Raw genomic sequence first — 26,767 nt, forward strand, 5'->3', positions numbered from 1 at the left:
ATCATCTATAAACAATATAAAAAATACACTATTCTTGTTCTCTTTTTACTTTCATTTATCGATATATTTTTTGATGGTTTATAGATGAATAAAGGTTTTGAGTAATTTCTTCTGAAGGGAAAAATTATAGATGAGTAGAAGGGATGGTGGGAAGATAGAGATGAATGTTTTGTGAATAATTCTTCACTAAAAATAAAATATTGAACCAGTATCAGCACAAATAATAATGTGAATTTCACACTTTTTACCCATATTTTAAAAAATATTTCGAGCATTTCCTCCCATTCATAATTTATGTTGAGCTGAGCATCCCTCCTTATTCAACCCAATCCCATTGAGATTTCCCAAGGGAACCCATTCACATTCATTAGCTTTTATAATAATCTGAAAGCAATACATCTACTGCAACTTTTCACAAAGCTAAACTTGGAAAAATAAATTTGAGCCAATATTAGCAAAGATACACCAAAAATTATTTCTTCCAGACTTGGTGGTAAAGAAAGCTGTGCGAGTGAACATATCAGATATTTTAAATTTAAAACAGGATAATGAACGAGTTGCAGTAAGAAATATCATAAAATATTGGAAACTATTTATTAAATGACGATATTTCCATCCAAATTGCAGGTTTTTTTATGAGGGCTAATCTGAGGTGGAGTTGTAGACCACTCAATTATAAAACAAACAAAAGACAATTAAAAGCATACTGATAGCGCATGTCAGAGGACATGCAAGCTCGAGCTAAATACAGAACGTGTTCAATTTCCATTCAGGGATACTCACAAAAGAGACTGTCTATTTCACAACAGGACACCTCAGCCCTGATTAAGATATGCAATGCAGATTGAAATATTGGCATTTAATGCATAATGTATATGTTATATCATCCAGACCATCTCATTCTTGATTTAGCATACAGTCGATCATCTAAATACATAATATGAATGCTTATTTTCATCCATGTTAATTACCTAAATCACTATAATTTGAACCTTCTCCAGAATATGCATCAAAGGTATATTCTACTGAACGTTCTATTCCGGGCAATTCACAATCTGACAAACCATGAACTTTTTTATAGTGGAGCTGAAGGCATTGCTTTGTGGTAAATGCAGAACTACAGTTTTTTTTTCGACACCTGCAAATTCAAAAATATATAATATTACATTTTAGTTTATTAAAAATAGGGATTCAGATAATTTATAAGCCAACCAGTCAGTAGGTTTGAGCTAAAAACAGGACAGATTCAATTGCCACTTAGGTAAAGTAGATAGACAAAAAAGTAAGTACCTATATGGTTTCACTCCAGAATGTGTTAACATGTGAATTTTTAGGTTTGAAGTATTTCGAAATTCCTTCCCACAGCGAGGGCAAGGAAGTCCAGGCATTTGTTTATGAACTTGCTTTGAGTGCCTTTGGAGAGCAGCATGAGATCCAAGCAGTTTCATACAAGAGCTACATTGGAATTCTTTCAAAGTTTCGGGCAGTTCTACAGCACAAATGTTATAAAGAAGTGAAGTAATATTAAATAATAATTAATTGATTATAATTTGACATAACAAGCTGAAAATTGCCATATTTTTTGTTTATGATAGTATTCTATGCAAAGTAATAAAATAAAAAATACTCACAAAATAACATTCTTGGTATAAACAATAATGAAAGATGATGAAAAAACAAAAACCTACAAAGCAAAATAATAATAATAAAAATATAGCATTGATAGACAATATTTAGTGCTTAAAAACATGTAGTGTATAAATAAAAAAACATTTGAACTTAAATATAATTATATTTCATAATTTTTTTTTTAAACAATGAAAATCGCAAAATATATAATAACAATGAGTGTAGAATGTAACGGTTGTATCAACCATGTAAGGCCCACCAGACCGATCTGGTATTATATAAAAATAAAAAATTTAGTGTAGAGTTAACATGTCATTAAAACCCCAGAATTTCAACAAAAAGTAAAGTAAATTATATTATGTATAAAATCAAATATCTAACCACTATGCATCCTCTTAATATGGACTTTCAGCTTCTGTGGTTGACAAAACTTTTTACCACAGTGGTGACATAATGGCCTGGATCGGTGGGGATTTGATGAACAGCCATAGTTCCGATGCATTTCCAAATAATTCAAACGCAAGAAAAACTGTAAATAAAAATGTTGTTTAGTATTATAATTTATAAACTGTTATATAGACTATTCAGTTTTATTTTGTCTGCTAACTTTAAATTCAAATGATAAAACTAAAAATTATTTGTATTATTCATCATAACTCGTTTAAATATATTTATATTAACTAATTAATGGCCAGTTTTGCAAAAACGCAACAGTGCAAAAAGGAGTCAAGAAAATAAGAATAGTAAGGCAGGTATTGAAATGACTGAATATGTGTGAATGAGTTTCCCCTCCCTCACCCTCCTAGGTCATTTGAAAATGACAGTTAGAAGTACCATCATCTCTTATAAGTATCTTGTATCCATTTTGGGTATAAGACCTGGTACTAGCATCAACTGGGATGCTTAACTGGTTTGAGATTTATCAAGGAACCAAAGGTCTCAAAAATGAATACAGAGATGAGTATGGCATAGGCAGCCCTGCTATTCTAAAATTTTGAGAAAAAGTGCCAAGAGAGAATACTAGTAAAAATATACCCTGATCAATTTATGCTAACAATTACTTAACATCTTTGCAATTTTTAGAGTTTAATTAACTTTTTTGAGAGTAAGGATCACACGCAAGATTAGGCCTAATCGTGTTGAAAAGTTTCCAGTCTCTAAATTAAAAAACTAATCGGGGAACTTGAAACAACCAATATGACATGGATAATACCTAACTTTTTTTCTGCTGAAATGATAATTCTATTGTCACAATTGTGTCAAATCAAATAAAGGCATTTTTCAATTATTCAATATAAGAAGGTATTCATTCGTCAAGTAGAAGAAAAATTCACTCAAGCTAATATGATTAATTGCTACAGTGAAAATATGGGTGACATTGACAGAGTTGACCAGAACGTAGCCGAATTTAGAACCTATTCAAGTTCCAAAAAATGATACTGGCCTATATTTGCTTAGTTGCTAGATATCTCAGAACAAAATGATTGGCTGCTACGCAACCAAAGAGGGGAAGATGTCATTGATCAACTAATATGATAAAATGGAGTTTAAATATCATAAAAATTCTATATAATTAAAAAAGAATGAATATTTCAAATAATTTTATTGTTAATTATTTTTATATTTTAATTGTAAATTTTCTTAATTAAATAGACCATTTATGTTCATTTTTAAATGCTATTCATATTGTATCATTTGACATGGCATGTGGCCAAATACGTTTTCGCAACAGGGTCTAACTAGTCCCCGAAGTGTTATATTATGGAATATCTTAAAATTCCTTGGTGAATCCAAGTTTTCAACTTTATACCTGAATTTTTATCAAAAACCCTTGTGTAAGCAGTCCTGACCATTAATGGGTGAGTAAATGACAAAGAAAAGAAAAAAAAAAATTTCCAGACATTTAATAATGATCAAGTATGGATAAGGTTTTGTCATAGTAAGTAAGCCTATATCATAGTAAAATTAGAATTTACAAATTGAATAGAAAAATTACTATAAATTAATTTTAAATTGCTGTATTTATATTTTTTTAAAACTGTTGCTTATGCAAAATTTTCTTTGTAGGACAATGAACTTGTTTATACGTTATCAATACAAAATATTGTTCGTATGATAAATTAGTGGAGATGTTATAGAAAAGAGTTTATTTTTTCCAGGAAAAATTAATACCAGTTTTAAGAGGAAAACGGAGAAAACTAAGAGCTGTGGATTAGGCCCAGAGGGGGATCCCCGCAGGGTGGGGTCCTCTCTCCTTTACTGTGGTGCTTGGTGGTTGATTCTCTTTTAACAATCCTGAACATGACAGGCTACTATACGCAGGGCTATGCAGATGACATTGCTATCCTGATCGTAGGAAAGTATCCTCAGGTACTTTCAGACCTAGCACAGACTGCAGCAAACATTCTGGCGGGCTGGTGTAAGGACAATGGCCTGAGCATCAGCCCACTCAAGGTTGGTGTCTGCGTCTTCACAAAAAAGAGAAAGGTGACAATAAGATCACCTATACTGAATAATATCCATATAAACCAAGTCAAAAAGGTGAAACACCTGAAAAACCACACATCACATTATTTGTTGGTGTGACCGGTTTACAGGGGTGAGGTTTGCACTGTTCAGGGTGGATCGTATGGTGGATCCCAAGCAGTGCGAGCTGATCAATCCCTTAACCTTATTAAGATTCTTGGAATCTACCAAACTTAAGCTCTAATGGGCTTACCGCAGAGCTGCGATGCTGATTGTAGCACTGGCCTGTTTGTAATTGGCGTACAATAGGCCTCATTGGCCACAGTGCTTTCGTGCCAAATAAAAAAAAAAAAAGAGGAAAACTTGAAATAAATATTTTCAGCAACAGAAGCCACTGGAAAAATTTGTTAAGTTGAAAAAAAAAAAATCCTCCATACATTTTTTTTTTTTTTTTTGAGGGAATGTTCAACAGTTTAGAACTGCTTAGAGCTGTTTATTAATTATAAATATCAGAAAATGCTGGATGAGACATAGAAGGACTCCAAAACTTAACCACAACACTGGTTACAATAGTGTATGATTTACTAAGGTTATAAAATGATTAATGGATCTAAGTTTTAAAATATTTTTATGTATCAAATTGTAAAATTGATGTAACCTTGGAACAGAACTGACATTGGTATGCCCCTTTTCCATCATGTGCACTCAGTGCATGATTGATAATATTCTGTTTCCCGAAAATAGGTTCTGCACATACTTTACAGTGATACTTTCTCACTGAAAGAGAGAGTGTAGGGTCATGAAAAACATAGCAATGAAGTCTGTAATCCATTGGGCTGGCGAATTTCAAATTGCAACCACCACAATCTGAAAAAGAAATGAACAAAATGATATAGTTAAAAAGCTAATCAACAGCAAAATGATTCAATACAGAAATATTATAAATAAAAATATATCAATATTCATGGCCATTTACGTCAATAATATTGTTTTCATGAAGTCTACACTGCCATCTTAAGTTCAATTGTCCTTAACTAAAACTTGATAGTTTTGAAAGAAAAAAAAGTTCCATATTTCTTATTTGAGCCTCAGAGCTTTTAATCACTTGAATTTAAAATGAAGTTCAAAACATTTAAATAATTAAGACGGTCTGTAGGAAACAGACAGATTATTTTAAGTTAGTACAATAGATAGAAGTTACAGCCTACAGATATTTGAAAAAATTAATAAATAAATTTTGCAGATAAGACTAGGGAGGGCAGTATATTCCTAATAAAAGGACCCTCTAACAGTTTTTTAAAAGGATTTTGAATGAAAAATTATATTAAAAATACAACAAAAATTTTTTTTAATATTTCAAAAAAGGATTAATAAAAAAAAATTGAATATGAAAATATGACCAACAGTAACAGTATCAAAGAGATCATTTCATTAATGAAACAATTATAATAAAAACAATATATAACTTCTAGTTAAATATACATACTTGTTTTTTCCATATTTTTAGATGCCCATGGGGTTGATGGTTCAGCCCAATATAAAAGTTCATCTCCTATCTCAAGTAGCTTTAAAGCAATAAAATAAAGAGACCCATTTTTACTTAGAGCAACAAGATTTCGTTGATTTCTTGTAGGAGCAGGGCTAACCCATCGCATCCAATTAGATTGACTTAAATCTTCTGTACAAACATACTTTCCTTCTGAAAGCTGAAAGAGAATCGATTAAATAAAAACTTTTGATGAATGTTAACGAATACTATGTTATATAGTCTTAAGTTTAATACCTTAAAAAATAATGAAAACAATCTAATATTAATAATTGATCCTAAAATAAAAATCTTTTAAATGTATGTGTTGTTACATATTATTATTTCTCATTTCCAGCTTCAAGAGGAATTACAGAAAATTATAAGAACTATAAATACATTCAAACATTAAGCATTGAAGAAAATGACAAATTGATCCAGATGTATGAACCATGGCTGGTAGAGTTGGGAGGATATTTACGACCTATATCTTTCTCTTCGATAACAGCACCACTTACTAGCAATGAAAACAGCGCACTAACAGTGGATGCACAGTACTAAGTAGTAGGATTTAAATTTTATCGCACTTTCTTTTATAAGACCCCTACTAAACCAATTTACGAACAAAAATCTGTCAATGAGAGGGATCAACTATGAGAGGAAACTGGGTAGAATCCATAGCAATCAAATTTAAAATTAGACTATTTAATAATGACAAATGTTTAAAACTCTTGGCTCAATTAAAAGAATCATTTGTGAAAGACAGATATATTATAATGTCATCAAAAACTGAATGACTATGAATTTTTTTTTTTTATCTAAATCAAAGTATTAAAAATAAATGAAACCAATTGATTAGATACACATGTAACTATGATTGGAAACTTTGAAGAGTCAAAATAAAAATGAAAAGGGTGACAAACGATCAAGTGAAAAGTGTAAAGTTGCAACGGATGTAAGCCCATTAAAGGATGTTTTTTTTAAAAAAGATATAGTTAATTATGCAGAGAAAATGGAACAATGATTGAATCTAGGATGTTATGATTGGGGTTGCAAGTACTTTGTTGACATAAACTTTGGGTCACATTAAACAATAAAACATTTTTTTTTTACTACCTTATTTGAGCAAACTCCCTAACATTATTTTCTAAAATAATAATTAATATTATACTTAATTATATTTATATATTAATACAATCCAGAAATAAACAAGCACACACAAATCTGTAAGCTTTGTTTTATTACCTCCCAGATATGATTCATACCAGAATCATCAGAAATTTCAACTTCTTTTATAGTTACACCCACAAGAGGGCCAAACTGTGTATTAAAAGGAATTGTTACAAGGGTAAATATTTTGCCATCTTTCAGTTCCAATTTACTAGGAAGAGAAGCAATTGCAAACCCTTCTCCTAGAATATGTTACCAAATTAACTTAATATTAAATTGAAGAAACATTTCATATTATTTATTTGAAAAAGATAAATTCCAAATAGTAAAAATTAAATTTATCCAATACCTCCCTTCCAATCCTCTAGTGAAATACTGTCAAAGATAAATTTAGAAGAGTAATTTAAAGGACAGCTAGCATGGCTATGAGGCCCATCACAATATTTACAAAGTTTGTTTCCAATATATTCCTTGAGAGATGATACAATCTTTGAAGAAAAATTAGAGAGATTATCACTGAAAGAACAATTCATTTGTGGTAAGTAAACTAAGCATAAAAAGAAAGACAATCTGAAAGCTAAAAATACAGACTATATAAATATATATATTTATTAAAATTGAGAAAAATATATAATTTGATATATATTCGAGTAACATACATTTGAGCAGCACTGATACTGTAATGAGACTAAAACTGTAAATGAAAGATAGTGATATTCATGTGAAAATATAAAACATGGAAATGAGAACATTTTTTTTCATTTCTTGTTTATAATAATATAATATGATGAATAAAATATTACATAATATTATAATGTTTTAGATTAAAACAAAACAAAACAGGAAGATGTAAGATTCAACCACATACCAATATAACACCATTGAGGTAATTTATTTATTTTAAAATAGTTATTCAAGCTACATTAATATTATTAAATTAACATTAGTAAATACAGATAAAATATTTACTCAGTAATTTCATTGATATGTTTAATGACATTCCCAGTATCAAGTTTTTCTGCTTTACTTGTAGTTTCAATGTTTTCGCTGTATTCATCCTTATCATTTAGCTTGGTATCATATTTATCAGCAATGTAAACAGCCCCAATGTTTCTTTCCTTAACATCATTAACATGGTTAACTAATGTAGTTTGTACTTTTGGTTCATAAATTGTAAGCATATTAGTTGGGTTTTCTTCTGCTACAGGTAAATTTGTTTTCAAATTCTCACAGATGCTTTTGGAACTAAAAATATGAAAAAATCTTGTCAACATGGAGCAAAAGCCTATATACAACAGAATATATCCATAACAAAACAAAACAACAAATATAAAATATCTCAGATATTTAAGAGTTATAGAAAGCAAACATTCTACAAAATCCCTGTCATGCTTAAAATTTAGCTTATTATTTAAATTATTCCACTTTGTGGCATTCTTCAAGACAATATTTATTAAATATCTAAAGTGTTCCTTGGTACCTTTTTTAAAAGTTTTTATTCTTATTTGATGGTCTCTTTTCTTGGCCATTTTCAAAAATTGAGGGCATAAACACAAATTGAGTAGAGATGTGTTGTTATCGATTACATTGACAATGAGAGGTAGGTTTATGAAAATGATATGAATCTACGTATTATTTTATGGACTTCAACTTCTAATAAATTGGGAAAAAATTATTAATTTTTTATATTACATGACATCACCTCTCTTATTGAATTCTGTACCAATAAATTGTCAAAATTTAACTTTGTCAATGAAAATTATCATTTTTATTAATTTCTTAGAATTTTGGCCACTTTGATTTTGTTCATAGTGATTATTAAATTTATGTTTTTGAAATATTTATGAAGTAAAAATTGTGCCTAAATGCAACACTGTTTTTTATTAAAATCAGCTGAATTTTCTTCAGCGAGGTCAGCTGATTTCTCCCGTATCACAGGTTTTATCTTTCGTAATTTCTCACTCATATTAATTTTATTTTTAAAAATGTCTGCAAAACGAATCGCTGGTTCTGCAATTGATTGGGCTAAGATTGCTGAAAGAGTACCTGAAGCCCAAAAACCAAGGTTTTTACAATTTAAAGCCCGGTCGGAAAACTATTTGAGAAGGTTAGTTGTCTATAAATTAAAAACTACTTTTCAAAACTAGTAGTTGCTCTTTTTAATAATTTTCTAACGTCTAGGGTGATGGTGAATCCAGAAAATCCTCCTAAGATAGATTGGGCATTTTACAAAGCCAAAGTCCCTGTGCCAGGAATGGTTGATTCCTTCCAGAAGAAGTATGAAACTTTGCAAATACCTTACCCTCAAGATACAGTGACCCCTCTGATTGATGCCCAGGAAAAGGAAGTGGTATGTGTTGCAACTATTGTAATATTTTTCATACTTGATGATTAAATGATATTTTGTTCTTCCCAGTGTTTCTTGATATTAGTGACTCTGGTTAATTTGTAGATTAATAAGCCAGGTTTAACATTGGATTTTGAAAAGTGCAGATAATAAGATTCAAATTGTGTATTAATGTAGTCCCTTGAAAAATTAAAATTTTGTCTATGTAATAAATCACCAGTACTGCATATATCTAGACCCTGTCTATAAGGAATCAAATTAATTTTATCAGACCAATCCAATATCATCCAAAGCAAAGTGGATACTATCTATTCTTCACTATAGGGTTTTCCTGAAAGCTATTGAAGGGTCTGGTACTCACTTTATTGGGAGAACATTCAGGCTTGTTAATTGGGGTTAAATAAGCACATTATTTTTTAAACAAATTTCTAGCTATCTAAAGTCTTTATTTGAAATTTGAATTGTTATTTTCCCTGTACATCTAGCATTCTTGTTTATAAAAATAATCTCTTTCAGAAAAAAGAAGTTGCAGCTTTTAAGGATGCATCTTCACAACGGATAAAAGCATATCAAGCTGAAATAGACAATATTAATTCTTTACTTCCTTTCGATCAAATGACGTTAGAAGAATTATCAGAATCTTGTCCTGAAGCAGCTCTGGAACCATTGACCAACCCAACATTCTGGCCCCACAATCCTGAAGAGCAACTTGGTTATAAATCAGATGATGCTCCAAAAGAGTCATCCCATTAGTTGTTTATAATAATTTATTTCCTTATGGATACATGAACTTGTAGTCAGCTCTACATAATTGAAGTGTATTATTGTAAGTAAACCTACATTAATGAACAATAAAGCTTCTCTTCTATTGAACTTTTTTTTTTTAAATAATAATCATAAAGAAACCTTAAGAATTAAATGTAATGCTTATTAAGTAATATATTAGTAATTAAATCTTTGACCTACATGTTATAACTTTTCTTAATAAGAATCCATAAGTGTTAAGAATGAGCATTGTTAACCAAATTATTTCCAAGAAGGTTTATGTTATTCTAATTAACATTGAGGTATACTAGATTATTGTTTCCAAAATCTCGCTTAATTCTGTAACAATCTAGATGTTACTATTTATATGAAAATATATCCAAGTTAAGAAAGAAAATGTACTTAAGCTTAAGTATTTTTTTTTCCTGTTGGCATGACCTTGGAGACCTTTGGCTGCGTGATGTTATCCCAAAGGACCACAACACAATTCACAATAAAAGTATTCGGGGTAGGGTCATTAGTTCTATGCCTGGGCTGTGAGTTACCTCCAGCAGTCTGATGGGTCTACCAAACCTGGGGGGAGGGAGAGGGAAAGTGTAGTCACCCATCCAAGTGCTGACTACACTTGACCTTGCTTAACTTGATTATCTATTATTAGCGTCATCTGGCCCCTAAGTTAAATTTTTATAACTTTCATCAGTTAAGTGAACCATTGTCAGATAGCTTAATAAACCATTATAAACTTACTTAAATAATTGAATAAATTATAAGTTTTGCTAAAATTGCCTGTTGTGTTGGTCAAATAAGAAAATTAGAGATTTTCCAATACTTTAAAATAAAGTACAAGAAAGAAGACTCAGCTAATTAGGCAAGAAGTATTAAAGTTTTAATCCAGATTTGGTGATCAAAAAGAATGTACTAATCAACAACTATTCACTCTAAAGTAAAGTTGAGAGAAGAAACATAGATCTGCATATGAAGAAAATTGTACAATCTGCCAGTAATATTATTAAAGGTAAAAGAATGTAACAATTTTCCACTCACGATTTTATTTAATTCAATAAATTTTAACTGACTAAAATGTTGAAGACTTTTAAGTCTAAAAGGATCTTTAAATCAACTGAAGGGAGCTGAGCAACATGTTTGATCTAAACTAATTGTTTAGAAACATATTTATTTTTTTTTATGAGTTTAACTTATGTGTATATATATTTACGTACACTAAAATATTTCTGAACACTATTTTCTACAAAAATATCCGTAAAATAGAACATTATTCTGATAATATACTTTAATAACAAAGCCGCATTATTTATCTGTACAATGATTCATTGTATACTAAATGCTACCTGCTGACTACACCCTAGCACCAACTTCCAGCCTATCAATCCCACCTCAAACCTGGTGGACCAGCATAAGCAATTTGTCCAACAGAGTATATTACATTTTTTTATTATTATTATACAAGTGGCTATTACATAGTTTTTTTATTATAGAAGTGGCTATTCTTGTACCTCATGTATGAAATATTAATTAAATCTTAATTTATTAAACAATTTAATTTTGAAATTGTTTTGCCATTATATTAGTTCTTCACATTACTCTGGTATTTTTAAGGAGAATTATTAGCATAATAGCAATTATTTCCTGTTATGTAAACACTATGGCAATGTTTTATGAAACTTATCTCTTACAGTACAGTTAGTGAAACTGCAATAATGTTTTTGTACCGTAACTCCAGTCATTCCAGGTTTATAATATTGTTGCTTGAACTGCTTGCTATTAATCTTGATATTCGATGTTATGAAACAAATTAGATTTAAAAGTGAAGAACCCTGCATGCATGCACGGAATGCAAGAAGTGCATTACTAAAATTATGATATACATATATATATATATATAATGTGTTCTCACTTAAAATGATCAGAGACATAAGACCCTTAATATAATACTGGCCTATACTTTATGCTAAGCTCTGGTTTGACTAAGTTAATTGTATAATTTGTGTTTAATAACACATTTCATATCTTTTTGAAATATGGCAGGACATTAAACTTAAATATACCAAACTCAGCTGGACTAAAGTATTATTATTGTTTACTTGATGACAATATAGATATCATACAATATTATCTCTGGTCAACTGGATATATATAGTACTCTCTGTAAAGAACTAGCTGTTTTGTTTTTAACATGTTCTTTTGATTCAGATGGCGGTGTACTAATCATTCATTAAACCCTGTAGAATTGGTTTTATTTATTCCTTTATTTAAATTATTATTAAGAAAACAAAGTTAATGTTTTAAGGTAATTTCTGAGGCTCTGAATAACCAACAGGGCCAGCCCACTTTATTGACTTGTTCCTCTAATACATGTAACACTGCTTTAAGATTAACAAAAATCAGTGAGATTCTGATCTGTGTACTTTTGTTTAAAAAACAAGCTTTACTAATTATTTTTCATACTATAATTATATATATATATATTTCATAAATCATATATAATTCATAATATGTTTTCTTTTAACAAGTAACATTTATTATGATTATTTTCATAAAAGTGTTTGTCCTCAAATTATTTAGATGTCATATCCTTGCTATAGCAAGATTAGCATCATGGCAGATTTTCTTTGCTTAGATCCAAGTTTCAGGGAGGGTCCTCAGTGAATCCTGATCTACAATCATTATTTACTAGGTTCTCCCCTGCAGAGATGACGTTTATAACAAGCAAAAATAACTATTTTTAGCTGTGAATAATTATTTTAAAAAATAAATAACTTAATCTAAATGAAAATAAGTTCAAATAAACTATCACATACTTCAAATTTTATTTTAATTATTTTTTTTTTAAATTACACATCTACTTTTTAAACATCTTTTGATTATTTTTAGTGGTTTCTAAATTATTTGCATATTTTTATTTATTTTAACTAGTTTTACAAGAGACTAGGTTTCAATTATTTTATCAACACAATCGAAATCTGTAATCAATTACTTAGAATGAGTTCTTCACAAACCCTTCTCCTTAAAAGTATAGTCATCACAAAAATATAGAACAATTTAGAGTGCATAAAACAACAGGGTACATGAAAAAAAAATAATTTAAATAAAATTCAACTTTATGAGTGATATAATTTATATAAAAGGGTGAAAGTCAGAGAAGAATAGTCTACAGTTAATTCAATTAATGGCTTTTGTGAAATCTCAAATTATTTTTCTTATTTACAATTTTTTTTTCAGACTACGATATGTTACTGTATCCAAATAAAAATTAAAAGTAAAAAAAAGTGAATTAATAAAAAGCTATTATTATAAAGTAAATAGCAGTGAATGAGAAAACTAAGAATGAAACTACAATTTGTGGAACAGTTACAGCTTGTAATGAGAAAAAAAATTATGTTCATTCAAATACTTACCTATCATGATATAAAAACAAAATAAAATTTAAAATTAGGGAAAATAACTTATTAAAATAAATCTTTGTCACAATATTTTAATTTCTTCCTAGTTTAATAAATAAAAAAAAAAAAACTAAAGAAAACATAATAGTATCTCATTTGCTAAAATTATAAAATCACAATAAACTTGTTAAATTATTCAGTGCAATACATCCAGTAGAATCACAAATATTTATACACATATATAAATATGTATAATTATATAAAAAGAAATCATATATATATAATCGAATGAAAGTTAAGCTTTTATGGAATGAAATTATTTTATCATTTCGGAAGTGGTGGTTGCTGTTGATAGGTTTGCTGCTGAGCCTGCTGTTGCTGATAACCGTTCATTTGATGTTGGTACATTTGCTGATACATCAAGTAGTTTTGTTGCTGATACATGTGCTGAGGGTACTGCATCATGTTGGTAGTCTGCTTGAAAAAAAGAAATTAATTAAAATTACTTGGTAAAAGATCGTAATAAAAATATTGGCTAACGCCTAATTGTAGAAAACAAAGTTTTATGCAAAAAACCTAGCAACATGAGGTATAAAGTGTTAAAACATGTCATGAAACAGATTGAATTTGCAATTATTTTCATTGTAAAGGGTATCCAAAAATTAACACAAGATTTAAACTAAATAAAAACAGTAGTTTTTTTCTATAACTTGTTACTTTTTTTATTGAAGCATTAAGTGTAAACGATAAGGTCATGTATAAAATAACACAGGACAAACAGTATGCACGGCTTTGGTGGTAAATACGCACTTCTATCAAAATACCCCATGACCATTTTAAAAAAATTACCGCTTTAAAAAGTTTATCAAGAAATGTACCTACTTTAAATCAATTTGATTTTACCTGTAAGCAATACTTTCCTGTGAAGTATTGAATAAGCTTGTTTTAAACCTGTTAAAAGTGTAATAAAACCATTGTTCATCAGCAGAATAAGAAAGATTTGTTTTCTAACAAAATACTTGTAATATAAAAAACTAAGGAAAAAAAAATACAACCACTGAGTAGAGCATGGTGTTGGTTTGTAAAATTAAGCAGTAGAAATACACCCTTGTAATAGAAGAAGGGATGGATCAGGTGATAGTGATAAGGTTCTAGAGGAAACCATTGGGTCAAATCCACCCTAGAAGGTACTCTGGTTATTTATTCCTAGAGAGTGGATTGTCGAACAACACTGTTAGTCACCATCTTCATGCCATGGGAAAGGTGAAAAAGAATACTTCGAATATCTAGTTTCTCATTTTGCCACAGCAATCTGCTGAGAGAATAGAAGTTTGTAAAAGTCTAAAAGGTCTGCCACACACAACATACGAGTCTCCAAATGTTGCTCTACCTGATTATCACTAATTTCGTTCAATAATCTACTTTCTTCAAGAGAAATAATTAATAATTTTGCAAAGGTTAGAATTGTAGTGCTTGAGTTTATTAAGAGCCAAGGAAAGTACAAAAAATGGATCAATGAACTAGCTGAAAGAAGGTTGACAACAGTAGATAAAATGGAGTATATTTTTAAAATTAAATTATGTAAATAAACGAATAAAGATTTTGTTAAAAAAGGTGTAATTTTTTTTTTTATAAACCCCATTATTTTTGTAAATAAAACCAAAACTTTTTTCATGGAAGCACATTCAAAAAGGAAAACATTTTTTTAATAAAATCACCAAGAAATAAACAAAATAAAACATACAAACTACCTAAATATGCTGAATATAAATTTGGTTTCAGAAAAAACATTAATGAAACTGCTTATATCAAGGAGTATAATTGATATGAATGAATATCCAATAAACACGATGTAATGTTATGAGCTAAATACAGAAAAGTTTCATGCCATAACAAAAAACTAAATGATATTTCAACTAAAATAATATCTTGTGGCAATTTTAGATAAAGCCTAGGAGTAAAAGTCGAAGCCAAGTCAGACTGCCTTCTGGATAATTTGATTAAAATTTAGAAATACCGAAGCCAAAAAATAAAATTAAATAACCCACCACTTGCAGTGGCCAGGGAGCAATGTTTTGAAATGAAAAGCTTAAGAAGTTTCCATTGCTTCAAATAATGACAAGAAGGATATATAGAGAAATCTAAATAAAATTTTATTACTGTTGATAAATAAAAGCAAATTTTACTTAAGTTTGAAAAACAAGAAAACGCTATAAAACAAAATAATCATAAAAAAAAAAAAAAGATTGAAGTTAGCTTAAAAAAAGCTATTAACAAGCTCTATGTAATATGAGATATTAGAGCCTCAGCTGTATCTTAAAATAATTAGCAAGAAAGATGAAGTATATCCTAATATATCTTTTTAGTTACTCACATATTTCTGATCCTTTCTCTGAAGCGAAATAGAAAAATAGAGAAATTATAAAGCACATAAATAAAGGAAAGGTTATAAAAACAAAAAACAACTAAATACTGATCAAAAATATTTTTTTAAATACATAAAACAGCAATTCTATTTGGTATAACTTAAGACTTGGCCTATTATAGCAGGAGACAGAGAATAGTCAATGAAAGAGAGACGACGGAGGGAGGAAGAGGGGACATGTTTGGCTCCTGATTGGTTCTCCATTCTTGTAGCTCCACTCATTACTCTCACCCTCACATCATATTAAGCCAAATTTTAAGTCACACTAAAGATTATAAGCCATTTATAGAATTACAACACAAGAAGTAGGTTTATATTAATATTAAGACTTTTAGCACAGTTAATAAGGATTTTTAAAAATAGTATTTTAGAACTAAGGAAAGCAAGTAAGTATAAAAATAATAGGAATTGATAATCCTAAGAATTATTTAGAAATAGAAATTAAATATGAACATAACTTCAAATTTAGAGTAGCAGATAATTATTTATTCCGATACATTAACAGTGGATTGACCTGGGAGTTGGGAGACCCCCTTGTATTGGGTACCATTTAATTGGGAGGTAACCTGATGGTTGATTGAGTGTGATTCTTACTAGATTATATCCTTGCACAACCATAAAAATAGAAGATTATTTATTCTTCTGATAAAGAGAACTATCAAAAATTAAAAAATATTCATAATAAAATTAAATTACCTGTTGAGGTGCTTGATAAGCCTGAGTAACTTGAGGGGCAGCTGTATGATAGTTGGGAGGGGGTTTGCTATAATTTGGTGGAGGTTGGCTGAAGTTGGCAGGCATTTGAGCTGACTTTGTTGAAACTACATTCGTAGTAGCACTCATAAGAGGGGGTGGTGGCGGAGCTGCAGCACTTGATGTATTATCAGAAAATCTAGATCTGTAAAAAATATGATAATATCAGCATCATGAAACATGAGATTTTATATTTTTTAGAGAATAAAAATAACCTTTTTTCTGGCACAGGATTTTCTGAAGCCCAGTCAGATCTTCGATCACTTCGCCTTTCATATCCAAGACTGTTGCCATCTGCCTGCCTGGTTTCATAACCTCCGGCAGTTCCTCCACCTAAAATTTTTATTATAAAAAATTGTTTTTAAGTAGATATAATTTTAAATATATATTGATTAAATTAGTCATAAATAAACCTACTTATTCCATTTTAATAAGTAAAATGATAAAAACGGGCAGTTATAAATCCAATTGAACATGCACAGTGTTTCAAACATTGAAGTCCAGAGAATTGGAAGATTTTCAAGAAAAATATATACTAAAAGAATTTCCAAGAGTTGTTAAACCTTTAGGGAGCTGATTTATCAGCATGAGCATGACGATCCCTGTGGCCTATGCACCGATTTATCAGCACGTCTAGTCTAGCAATTGAGACCTGTACACCAATCTATCAGATCTATACCTAGTATTATCTTATCAAGGATCTTGGTTTCTATCTCAGCCACATTCATACAAATTATCTTTATTTTTTTTCCTTTATTCCAAAAGATCGTTTAGTATAGGACAGCAGTTCTCAAACTGGGTGCTGCAAGCAAATGCCAGTTTCTCAAAATATTAAAAAAAGAAAAATAATGAAATAAACGATGATGGCAAACAAGCATTGGCCTTGAAAAACCTACATCATCAAAATGCAGGTTCCCGACATAATCCCATTTTGTTTTTCAACTTCAAACAATTGTAAGATATTTTTGTTTGTCGCTCTTAACTTTCAGTAGTTTATAACCTGGTCAATTGACGAAAGTTCACAGGTTAAGATTTGCTGCAGTAAATTAATTTTTATTTTGTATGGTAGTGACCTTTTAGTTTGAATAATTTAAGCTCTGATGATATCATTAAAACTGAAACTAGTCAGGTCAATACAAAAATTATTTTATTTGTACCCAGTTAATCAGGGCTTTACTGTGCCATAACCTTTATAACTAAGTTAGAAAATTATCTTGAAATTTTCACTACTATATATTAAAATACTAGGAGCATGAGCTGTTTGCCCTTAGTCACAGTCTAATATACTTTAGAATTGTCCTATAAGGACTATGTCCCTCAAAAGTAACTTGCTTATTATTAGATATACTTCTCTATGTACTAATCATCATAATCTTTGTTTTTTTAATGTTTCCCCCCTTTTTTTATATTAATTTACAATTTTCACTGCTTAAACATGAAACCTCAAGGTTGACAACCACTGACAGCTCAAAAAATAACAGAAACTTTACCTAGTTATTAAATAAACATTCCACCTAAATACGCGTCATATAAATATGAGTATTCTAATTTCTAATCAGTGCATATTAATTTAATAATTTTCAAATTGTGATACCTTATAATCAAATTAAAACAAGAATATAATAATATTGAACTTACTAGAGAGCCTGTCTTGGCCATAGGTTCCCCTGGAAGACGGAGCTGGTCCTGAGCCGTAACCACTCCTGTTACTGGTTCCCCTTCCAGCAGAACCTCCAGGAGCACCCCTACCACCCCTGTCAAGCCCACCGCCTCCCCTTCCTCCTCCTCTTGGAGGAGCTCCACTCCCATTCCCACCACTACTCATCCCTCTACCACCTCTTCCTCCTGCTCCACTACTTCCACCTCTACCTCCTATTCTAGAGTTACTTGAATCCCTTCCTCTTCCAAATCCTTCATCATCATCTCCAAATCCTCCTCTTCCACCTTCACCTCCAAATCCTCCTCTACTCTCCCCGCCAAATCCTCTCCTACCATTTTCTGTGGCAAATCCACCTCGATTGTTATCACTACCAAATCCTCTACCACCACCAGAATTTCCAAATCCCCTACCATTATCACTACCAAATGCAACACCACCTTCTGTGTAGTTTCCACCTCTTGGACCATTTCTCTCACTGAAGGTTTCATCTCCCATTAGACCTGGTGGTTTCATTCTAAAACCACCTCCTCTACCACCGGCATCATTGGCAAAGCCACTATTCCTTTGAGGCTCTCTTTCTCCAAAGCCACCTCCACTGTTGCCTAAACCACTTCGGCCACCACTATCGAATCCTCCACCAGAACCCATTCTATTTCCAAAACCACCCCCTCGCCCAGATGGTGGAGCTGAATCTCTTCCCCATCGGTCACTACTTCCTCCACCTCGCCTCTCTGAGCTACGATCCCCTCTACCACCACCACTTCGATCACTCCCCCTCCTTTCTGATCCACTTGGTCCTCTTCTTTCAGGTCGTCCCCTCCTTTCACTACCTCCTCTACCACCACCCCTTCCTCTTCCACCTTTGCTGCCCCTTTCTTTACCAGCAAATCTTGTGCTTCTGGCTGAAAATATAAATATGCCAAGTTAGTTATTAATTGGTCATAAATTAGTATCTATAACTGCAAAAAGTAATATTTATTGAAAATTGAAGGGATAATGAAAAATTCAAATAAAGAAGATACAATGTCACTTAAGCTGTGCCTAGTTAAGATTGAAAAAAAAATCAAGAACACTGTTCTTGTATTATATAATACTTATAAAACTATTTTTAAAGGATATAAATATTTTTTGGTCTTACAAGGTTATCAATATCTGTAACTAAAAACTTCATTTTTCTAGAGAAAACAAATCAATAAAAAACAAAGCACAATGAATTTTCATAAGGAGACCAGGGTGTTGATATCAATACTATTCAAGGTTGATACTCCTAAGAGAAATTTAATACCAGACTGTTTATCAGAAATGATACTAAGTATCAGTATAATATTCATAATTAAATGTTACCTTCAAAATTGAATAAAATATTTTATCTAATATGAATAAAATTGATAATGAAATGTAATCCATAAAATAAATTAAGAAATATTATATTAAAAAACTAATCATGATATTTATGTGATAGATACCAACCAATAAAACTGAATAAATGTATTGATCTAATGGGAAAATCAATGATACCTGAAAATTTATAAAAATATCACTCATAATATACATTTGGATAGTCAATATGCTTGTTGATTATAAAATTGTTCAAGACTGCTGAACCATCAAAATTCCTTTATACTATTTATTGAAATGCAAATGGTCCTATAGTAAAAAAATTAAATTATCCTCTATTTAATGACAGTATTTAAAATTATTGGCAACTTATTTATCATTCAAAGCAACCTGTTAAATACAAAAAATTATATATATAATGAAATTAAAATATATTTTAATCAATCTACAGTAAAATAAAAACTTAATTACGTTTTCCAAAAACTCCACACTTGGCCATTTCACAAAGCTCTAGAAGACGAGGGTTTAAAGTTTGCTTGGCTTCTTGTAAAACTGAAATAAGATCTTTAGCTTGCCGAGCATTTCCAGTTGTAAAAAATGTATATGATGTTCCCGTTCTCTGAGATCTTCCAGTACGTCCTATTCGATGGACATAATCCTCCGACGAAGAAGGATAGTCATAATTGACAACAAATTTTACATCTTCAACATCTGTTTGCAAAAGAAATATCAGCTTAGTAAAAATTAAATAAAAATAGTAACTATTAAGTAGGAAACAATGGGTCACCTTTCACTAACGTTTTCCAAAAACAAAAAAAACTTCAATTTTTTAAAAATGAATCAATAATTTACTTAGAGTAAATATTTCTGGCACATATATAATCCAATAATTACAATGATGGTTAATAATGTCGCAGGAAAGAATCTAATATCACAGTTTTTTAAAATTCAAATTGTAGTCCAGTCCAGACCTCTTTTTTTTTTTGGTACCCCTCTGACGAAATAAGTAATTGAATACATACATATGGGTAGGTATATGTATATCTGGTAATTTGTAATTCCTTTGATTGCCTTGTGGCATTTTAAGGTGAAGTGCAGGGTCCAGGTGGTGTTGTAGTGGCTTATGCCAGTTGAATTATTGGAACGGGGAGGGGCCGTTTCGCTGGTAGTCTAGACCTCAAATTAGAGATGGTCTTATCTTACCTTTGAAACATTTATTTTAAACGGGAAGAAGAGACATAGTTAAAAAAATTAGTTAAATTAAGGCAACATTAAAAAAGTGGCAAAAATTGGAAATTGTACTTTTACCTGCAATGTTTTGGAATTCTTTTGGAGAGGAAAATTTGCTCAACTATGTTTTATAGAATGCTGATTACAAATTTCAACATTAAAACCTCCAATTTTTCCGATTGATATAAAAAAAATTCAAGAAGCTTAAAAAACTAATTTTTTTTTTCGGTTTATCTCCAATAGTGTGAAAACCATTAGTTTTATAGGAACACCAAATGGATCATAAAATAAATTAATAACTCTTGATATTCCCAATAAGAGAGTGAAAGTACTTAAAATCAGCTATTGGAACAAACGAGTACAGAAGAAAATTTCAAAACAATAAGCTAATTGAGTTTATTTCAACTAACTCAACAGAGCGTGAAAAAAAAAAAAAATTAGTTTTAAATTTATAAGCCTTTTGACTCTTAATGATGAATAAGAGAAGCAGTAGGTTGTCAAAATAAAACATCCCATAGCTGCCATTTCTTTTATATTTGTATCATAAATCGTTGGAAGCAGTATAAATAGTCAACAAAAAGATGTGTAATGTAGTCGACACTGACAATCATTCATTATTTGTTTAAGCAGTTATCTTAAACCTACATAACTAGTAAAGAATAAGATGATATCATACTTTATCTAAATACTTGAGAAAATACAGAAGGGAATTGGGTAACTACACAGTCAAGTGTATAATATATAACGGTTCTTATCAAATTTTAAACCAAAGGATCTATCACTAAATTACAGGGCTAGTTGGATAAATATTCAGTAAACCCAAATACTAAAGTTGATTTAGGGACTGGCCTATTATTATTGTTTTTAAGACCAATTAGAACAAATAATTATTGGAATATATGTACCCTATTATCAGGAAAATTTTAGTATAAAACTAAAAAATATACATTAAAAATTGATGAAATCGCAATATAAAAACTTAGTCTTTTCACTATCTAGTCTAAACTTCACTTGCAATTTAGAATAATTATAATAAAACAGGATCATATTAGGTAAAGAGTAACTAAATGTTAATTCTCTCCTCTTTCAAATGTTGAGGATACACTTTAGGACAAAAATTACAAACAAAAAAATGATTTGTATATGGTCACTTAAGGTATTTTTTAATAACAAAACTAGAAGCTTAAGATTTACTTGGATAAATAAACATTGCCAATAGAATATTTACAATAACTAAATAAGTCAAGGGATCCTGAGAAGGTAAAAGGCAGGTAAAAATTGCAACAATGAAATGAGGATCTTGGGTTAATCGCAATAAACTGCTACAGTGTTCACAAAGTTAAATTGAACAAATCAAATGAAATTATTACCATTGACATAACTGAATAAAAATAACTCATAGGAACTGTTCAAATCAGCTTTACTTACTGTAGAAGGGTATACTGCTGGTAAGAGCATAATATGGTTGTGGTTGACTCTTCACCAGCCATTCTTAATACATTCATAAGAATCCGAATATTCTTTCAGATCTACTTTATACATCAATAGACATTTAGTTGGATAATGGAGTATCTGCATCTTCTTATGATCTTTTACGCGGCCATGTTATCATGACAAAAGTGAAGGTAGAAAGAACAAAAATACAACTGAAGTATTGACAAGAATAGTCATATTAATAATAGTACTTGCTATGAGTACAAATTCAATAGCTGGAAAAGAAGCAATGCTTAATCAAACACCACTCCATACTGAGGTTGAGACACAAGTCATAAATACCATTTATTTCCTGGTGAAACAATATTCCAAAGCATATGCCCAGACACAGAAATCGGAAGGAAGCAGGTCAAACCTAAAAAAGTTACAGTATATACCAGTGATAATAAACTTAACAGATGAATAACCTCAATCTGACAAGATTCCTAACATGTAGATTCTGTCAAACAGAGGACACAATCTATCACATCAACTTCTGGTGTGATAAATAAAGTTCACGATGCTTGGTGTGGACTACCCCGATATAGTGCAATTAACAGGAAATCATGTACCAATCTTTCAAGAAATTAAGATAACCTCATGGTTTTGTTCAATGATGGTCTGCCTTGTGCGATTCACATATTCAGGGTTTTACTACTACAATAAGTTATAAGTCTATAAGAAAACCACATCATTCAGACATAGATCTCTAAAATTACAGTAACAACTAGAGGAGAGAGATACTGTAGTCTAATAAAAACAATTATGATTATCTTAGCTTTAAAAGCCGAAATTATCATCAGATTAATAACTACAAGTGAAGATAAGACTAGTTTTTATCATTTATTATGTGTACCTGGTTAATAATCCAGAACTTCCTGGGAGTTTGTGAGCCATTATATTAATTAAAATTTAAAAAATAAAAACTTGTATATAATATAACATAGAAAACATCTAATAAAGACAAATATGAATACAAAACCAGAGGGGGGATTTGATTTTATGTCCAAAATTAGGATTAATTAATTAATAGATAATAACAAAGTAAATTAAATAACAAAAGAAAAAAAAACTAAAATGAAATCAAGAGACCGTGTCTCACCGTTTTTCTTTTGAGGCACCTCAGAGTTTCACTTAAACACATCTCAGAAGGATGGGTGCCTCTGAAAAAAACAGAACGAGCCACTCATTAGATTGACAAAAATAAAAATGATTGATGCCCATCACAATATTGGAATAACTTATATTTTTTTAAATAACCCCTCAAATGATCAGCCTTTCAGCTAATGTTGATTACCTTATATTTGGTATGCAAGTGCTGACTTAACTACCATTCATAAACCCATTTTTATTACAAGTAAAATTTTATTACTCATACACATTCTAGTTGGTCCAATTGTTCATTGGCTTTCACAATAGATTTCATCTTATTAAGGCATATTTATAATTAGGATAAAAATATTACATAGATTAATACATGATAAGTGGACAACTGAGAACATACATAATTGCTACAGGTTTGATGGTCATGTTCCAACAGTTTCATGAATAAACAAAACACACTTAAGTTTGTCTATAAGAGCAATTTAAAAGATATGTTTTTTTTTTCTAATTTCCTCCTGGTACCTCATATATCATCATGGGAAAAATATGTTCTCTTATAACATTCCAGGTAGACAATTAGGTGTAATACTTACTATCAAGATGGTGATAAACCCAGGGTAAAACACATTAGACGTAACTTCTACAATCCATTAGGCTGCAGATAAAGCTTTAAACATTTGACTTGTTAATAATTTTTACTGAACATTTCAACTACTTGATTTCAATTAATAATGAGAACAAGCCACTAATTATAACCAATAAAAAGGATATTAGTCTGGAAACAAATCAAATGTATAAAGCATAAATAAATAAATAATACAAATTAATTTAAACAATGTGACTGCATTTAGCAACTTCACATTCAGTATCAGATAATGATAATCAAGTTAAAAACTAAATACAATTTAGAATCTACAAACTATTTTAATTATTGCAGACAAAATCAGTCAGTGAGTTGCCAACTGAAACTTAATTAGGACCAAGAAAAATTTAAAAAAATTTTTTTTTTTGTACAAAATGTTTTCAGTGTGAAAAATAAAACTAAAAACATCTATAAATGTTATATATTCATAAATAATTTGAATAATGACATAATAAAATTTCCATGATCCATTTGGAAACCAAAAAGCCAGCACATTAGCTCCCAATAAGGCTCATGATACCAAGAGAATGGGCTGAAGAAAGGACACGGGTTGGGCATCATTTTTCCTCTTATTGTTGTCAACCTCCTTGTCTCAACACATATAGAGACTATACATTCCCTCCCACAGCTATCTTACCTTCTTGTGGCTAATTCACTTAGCTCACAGCAACCAATCATTCCTAAAATTTACCAGAAAGTACTGACAGAAGAAACTGAGCACGAAGAAGTCAACTGCTGCTATTTTTTATTTATAGGAAGATTAAAAAATATATTATAATCATTGACTCAAAGTTTAATCACAGGAAAACCTCTTTAATTTCTTTAAAATAATGTATTAATATGGTTTTACATTAAAAAAAAAACACTGTAATACCCATAAAAAAAACAATTGTCACAGCATTCCTTAAATAAATTTTATTTTGAATGTATGCTGAAAAAAAATTTCACAACATATTCCATCTTTCTGTAATGTAATGGTATATTTACTCGCCTGTAAGATGAGAGATAAGGCTTTGTTTCGAATCTTATATACATACAAAGATATAATTAAATCAGCATATCTTTAAGCAATACAATACAATTTTGAATTTTAGATGGTTTTAAAAGTCTCTTTATTTTTATAATTACATGTTCGGAAACATTCCATCATTTTTAAAAAAGTCTGTTAGGATTATTCCCCTATGACTTAACTTGAGGAAAACTAATTTAATGTACTAATTATACAAGCATGGATCCAGCAAAGATGAAAAATAGCACATAACAAATGAAAAATAAATTAATTGGTGGTATACTATTGAGTTATATTTTTAAGGTAAAACAAAGAAAGCAAGAATTTCCACTATTTACATAAACAATAGAATACATTATAAAAGCATAATATTTGTAATATACTAGTAGCAAGACTGACAAGAAAAAAAAAAAAAAAAAAGAACACCTAAATTTTCTAGTTGTATAACTCAATGTGTAATTTGAGCATGCCACCACCATCCTGCTCTCCTCTACACTTTTGTACAAGTGTCAAATTGAACAGGATGATTCTCCTTTCATCTAAGACCATTACAGTAGCCCACCCTGCATTGGTACGATTTTGGTGCCGTGAGTAAGATTCACCAAGCTCTACGATACACTGCTGGGAACAGTGTTCTATAACAGCCATTCTCGAAAGTACCACAAACATTTTTAACTACAAGACAGCATTAACTAATAACCCAGACAATAAAGGTTTTTAGTCACAACAAATAAGGGAAAGATGAACTTTACATACAAGATAGACCCTGAATCAGATGTTGATTTTCCTAATAGTACCCACTGACTATAGAATTGCTGACAATTACAGGTATTGGATAATCGAAGGCCCTAACCAGTATGCATGAAGTAGAAACTATCTCTCCAAACCAAAAATTGCATCAAAGTTCAGAAAAAAACATATATATATACATACATATGTGTGGCAGCAATGGTGGAGTGTTGTACATGTGCTGACTTTGAGAACCCCTTGGCCCTCCCTATCTGTTTGATTTCCTATATAAACAGGTCACACCATTTTAAAGCTTAAAATGTGCTTTACAAGTTTTATTCGGAACGATTCTGTGAATTGCAATGATTTGAAACAACAAATTAGAAAACTAAAATTTTCATTCGTCTTAAAAAAAACATATTTACAAGTTAGTAATTTTATATCTCCTTAAGTATAGAAAACTCAATTAGAAGCAATAAAAAAAAAAGTTTAACTCCCCAGGACTACTATTTGTGAACTTAAGAGTGATATCGTAAAGGCCTGTGGAGAGGGAGGTGGGGGATAATCCTAGGAGTGGAGAATGGCCACTTTAGCATAAATAAAAGTTTTCATTAAGGTAACATCATGTATGAAATCATCCATGGCTAATGTAGAAAAATTCATCCTTCCCTTAATGTTTTATCTTTATTGACAGGGCTATAACCTGAACTTCAGTACAGCTGTACATGCCAGATACTAATACCTACAAGGCTAAAGGAAAGCAGAGGGGGGTCTGTCCCTCGTAAGAGGGCTAGTCAGATGGATTAAACTGCCAAACTTCCAACTTTTTTCATAGGATGATTAGTGCTCACACTACAAAATTCATTATTTTCATTCTACCTTTAGGATATTGTATTGAAAGGTAAGGCGGGACCTTAAGATAGCTGATGTATAAACAGATAATTGATGGAAGATAACGGAAGTATTACCAACCAGTATTATATGTAAACCATTATAACCTTCTTGAGTGATAAACATATTATAAGACACCTAACCTTATTCATTTATAGACAATTTAGAAAAAATAAATCTTTGAACAAAAATAATTAAAATACAAATTT

General features: G+C 30.3%; 3 protein-coding genes across 5 annotated transcripts in view; 1 reads left to right on the plus strand and 2 right to left on the minus strand.

Moving 5' to 3' along the window:
- The window catches only part of LOC106691496 (PR domain zinc finger protein 4), a 13,201-nt gene extending 4,604 nt beyond the window's left edge, over window positions 1-8,597 (minus strand). The window contains exons 1-9 of the mRNA XM_014437291.3: window positions 8,271-8,597; window positions 7,760-8,035; window positions 7,140-7,306; window positions 6,866-7,032; window positions 5,582-5,801; window positions 4,754-4,962; window positions 2,011-2,158; window positions 1,291-1,489; window positions 972-1,138 (exon numbers count right to left, since the gene is read on the minus strand). Of these exons, the coding sequence (XP_014292777.1) occupies window positions 972-1,138; window positions 1,291-1,489; window positions 2,011-2,158; window positions 4,754-4,962; window positions 5,582-5,801; window positions 6,866-7,032; window positions 7,140-7,306; window positions 7,760-7,971 (1,489 nt within the window). The 5' untranslated portion in view covers window positions 7,972-8,035; window positions 8,271-8,597. The remainder of the gene's footprint in view (window positions 1-971; window positions 1,139-1,290; window positions 1,490-2,010; window positions 2,159-4,753; window positions 4,963-5,581; window positions 5,802-6,865; window positions 7,033-7,139; window positions 7,307-7,759; window positions 8,036-8,270) is intronic.
- An 82-nt stretch (window positions 8,598-8,679) lies between these two features.
- Window positions 8,680-10,010, plus strand: ATPsynD (ATP synthase, subunit D). Its single transcript, XM_014437292.2, has 3 exons — window positions 8,680-8,897; window positions 8,972-9,140; window positions 9,654-10,010. Exons 1-3 carry the CDS (start codon window positions 8,776-8,778, stop codon window positions 9,888-9,890), a joined length of 528 nt encoding a protein of 175 aa, XP_014292778.1. The 5' UTR covers window positions 8,680-8,775; the 3' UTR covers window positions 9,891-10,010.
- Window positions 10,011-12,718: 2,708 nt separating this feature from the next.
- The window catches only part of LOC106691487 (uncharacterized), a 30,628-nt gene continuing 16,579 nt past the window's right edge, over window positions 12,719-26,767 (minus strand). The window contains exons 11-16 of one of the 3 annotated variants that reach the window (XM_014437274.3): window positions 19,951-20,190; window positions 18,120-19,043; window positions 16,697-16,814; window positions 16,425-16,626; window positions 15,678-15,695; window positions 12,719-13,777 (exon numbers count right to left, since the gene is read on the minus strand). In XM_014437274.3, coding sequence (XP_014292760.1) covers window positions 13,628-13,777; window positions 15,678-15,695; window positions 16,425-16,626; window positions 16,697-16,814; window positions 18,120-19,043; window positions 19,951-20,190 — 1,652 coding nt within the window. In that variant the 3' untranslated portion in view covers window positions 12,719-13,627. Of the gene's footprint in view, window positions 13,781-15,677; window positions 15,696-16,424; window positions 16,627-16,696; window positions 16,815-18,119; window positions 19,044-19,950; window positions 20,191-26,767 lie in introns of all 3 variants that reach the window. The other 2 variants (XM_014437275.3, XM_024361888.2) reach the window with 2 other exon arrangements.

The sequence above is a fragment of the Halyomorpha halys genome, unplaced genomic scaffold (assembly GCF_000696795.3).
Source record: "Halyomorpha halys isolate HHAL.00 unplaced genomic scaffold, Hhal_1.1 Scaffold2412.1, whole genome shotgun sequence".
Taxonomy (NCBI): domain Eukaryota; kingdom Metazoa; phylum Arthropoda; class Insecta; order Hemiptera; family Pentatomidae; genus Halyomorpha; species Halyomorpha halys.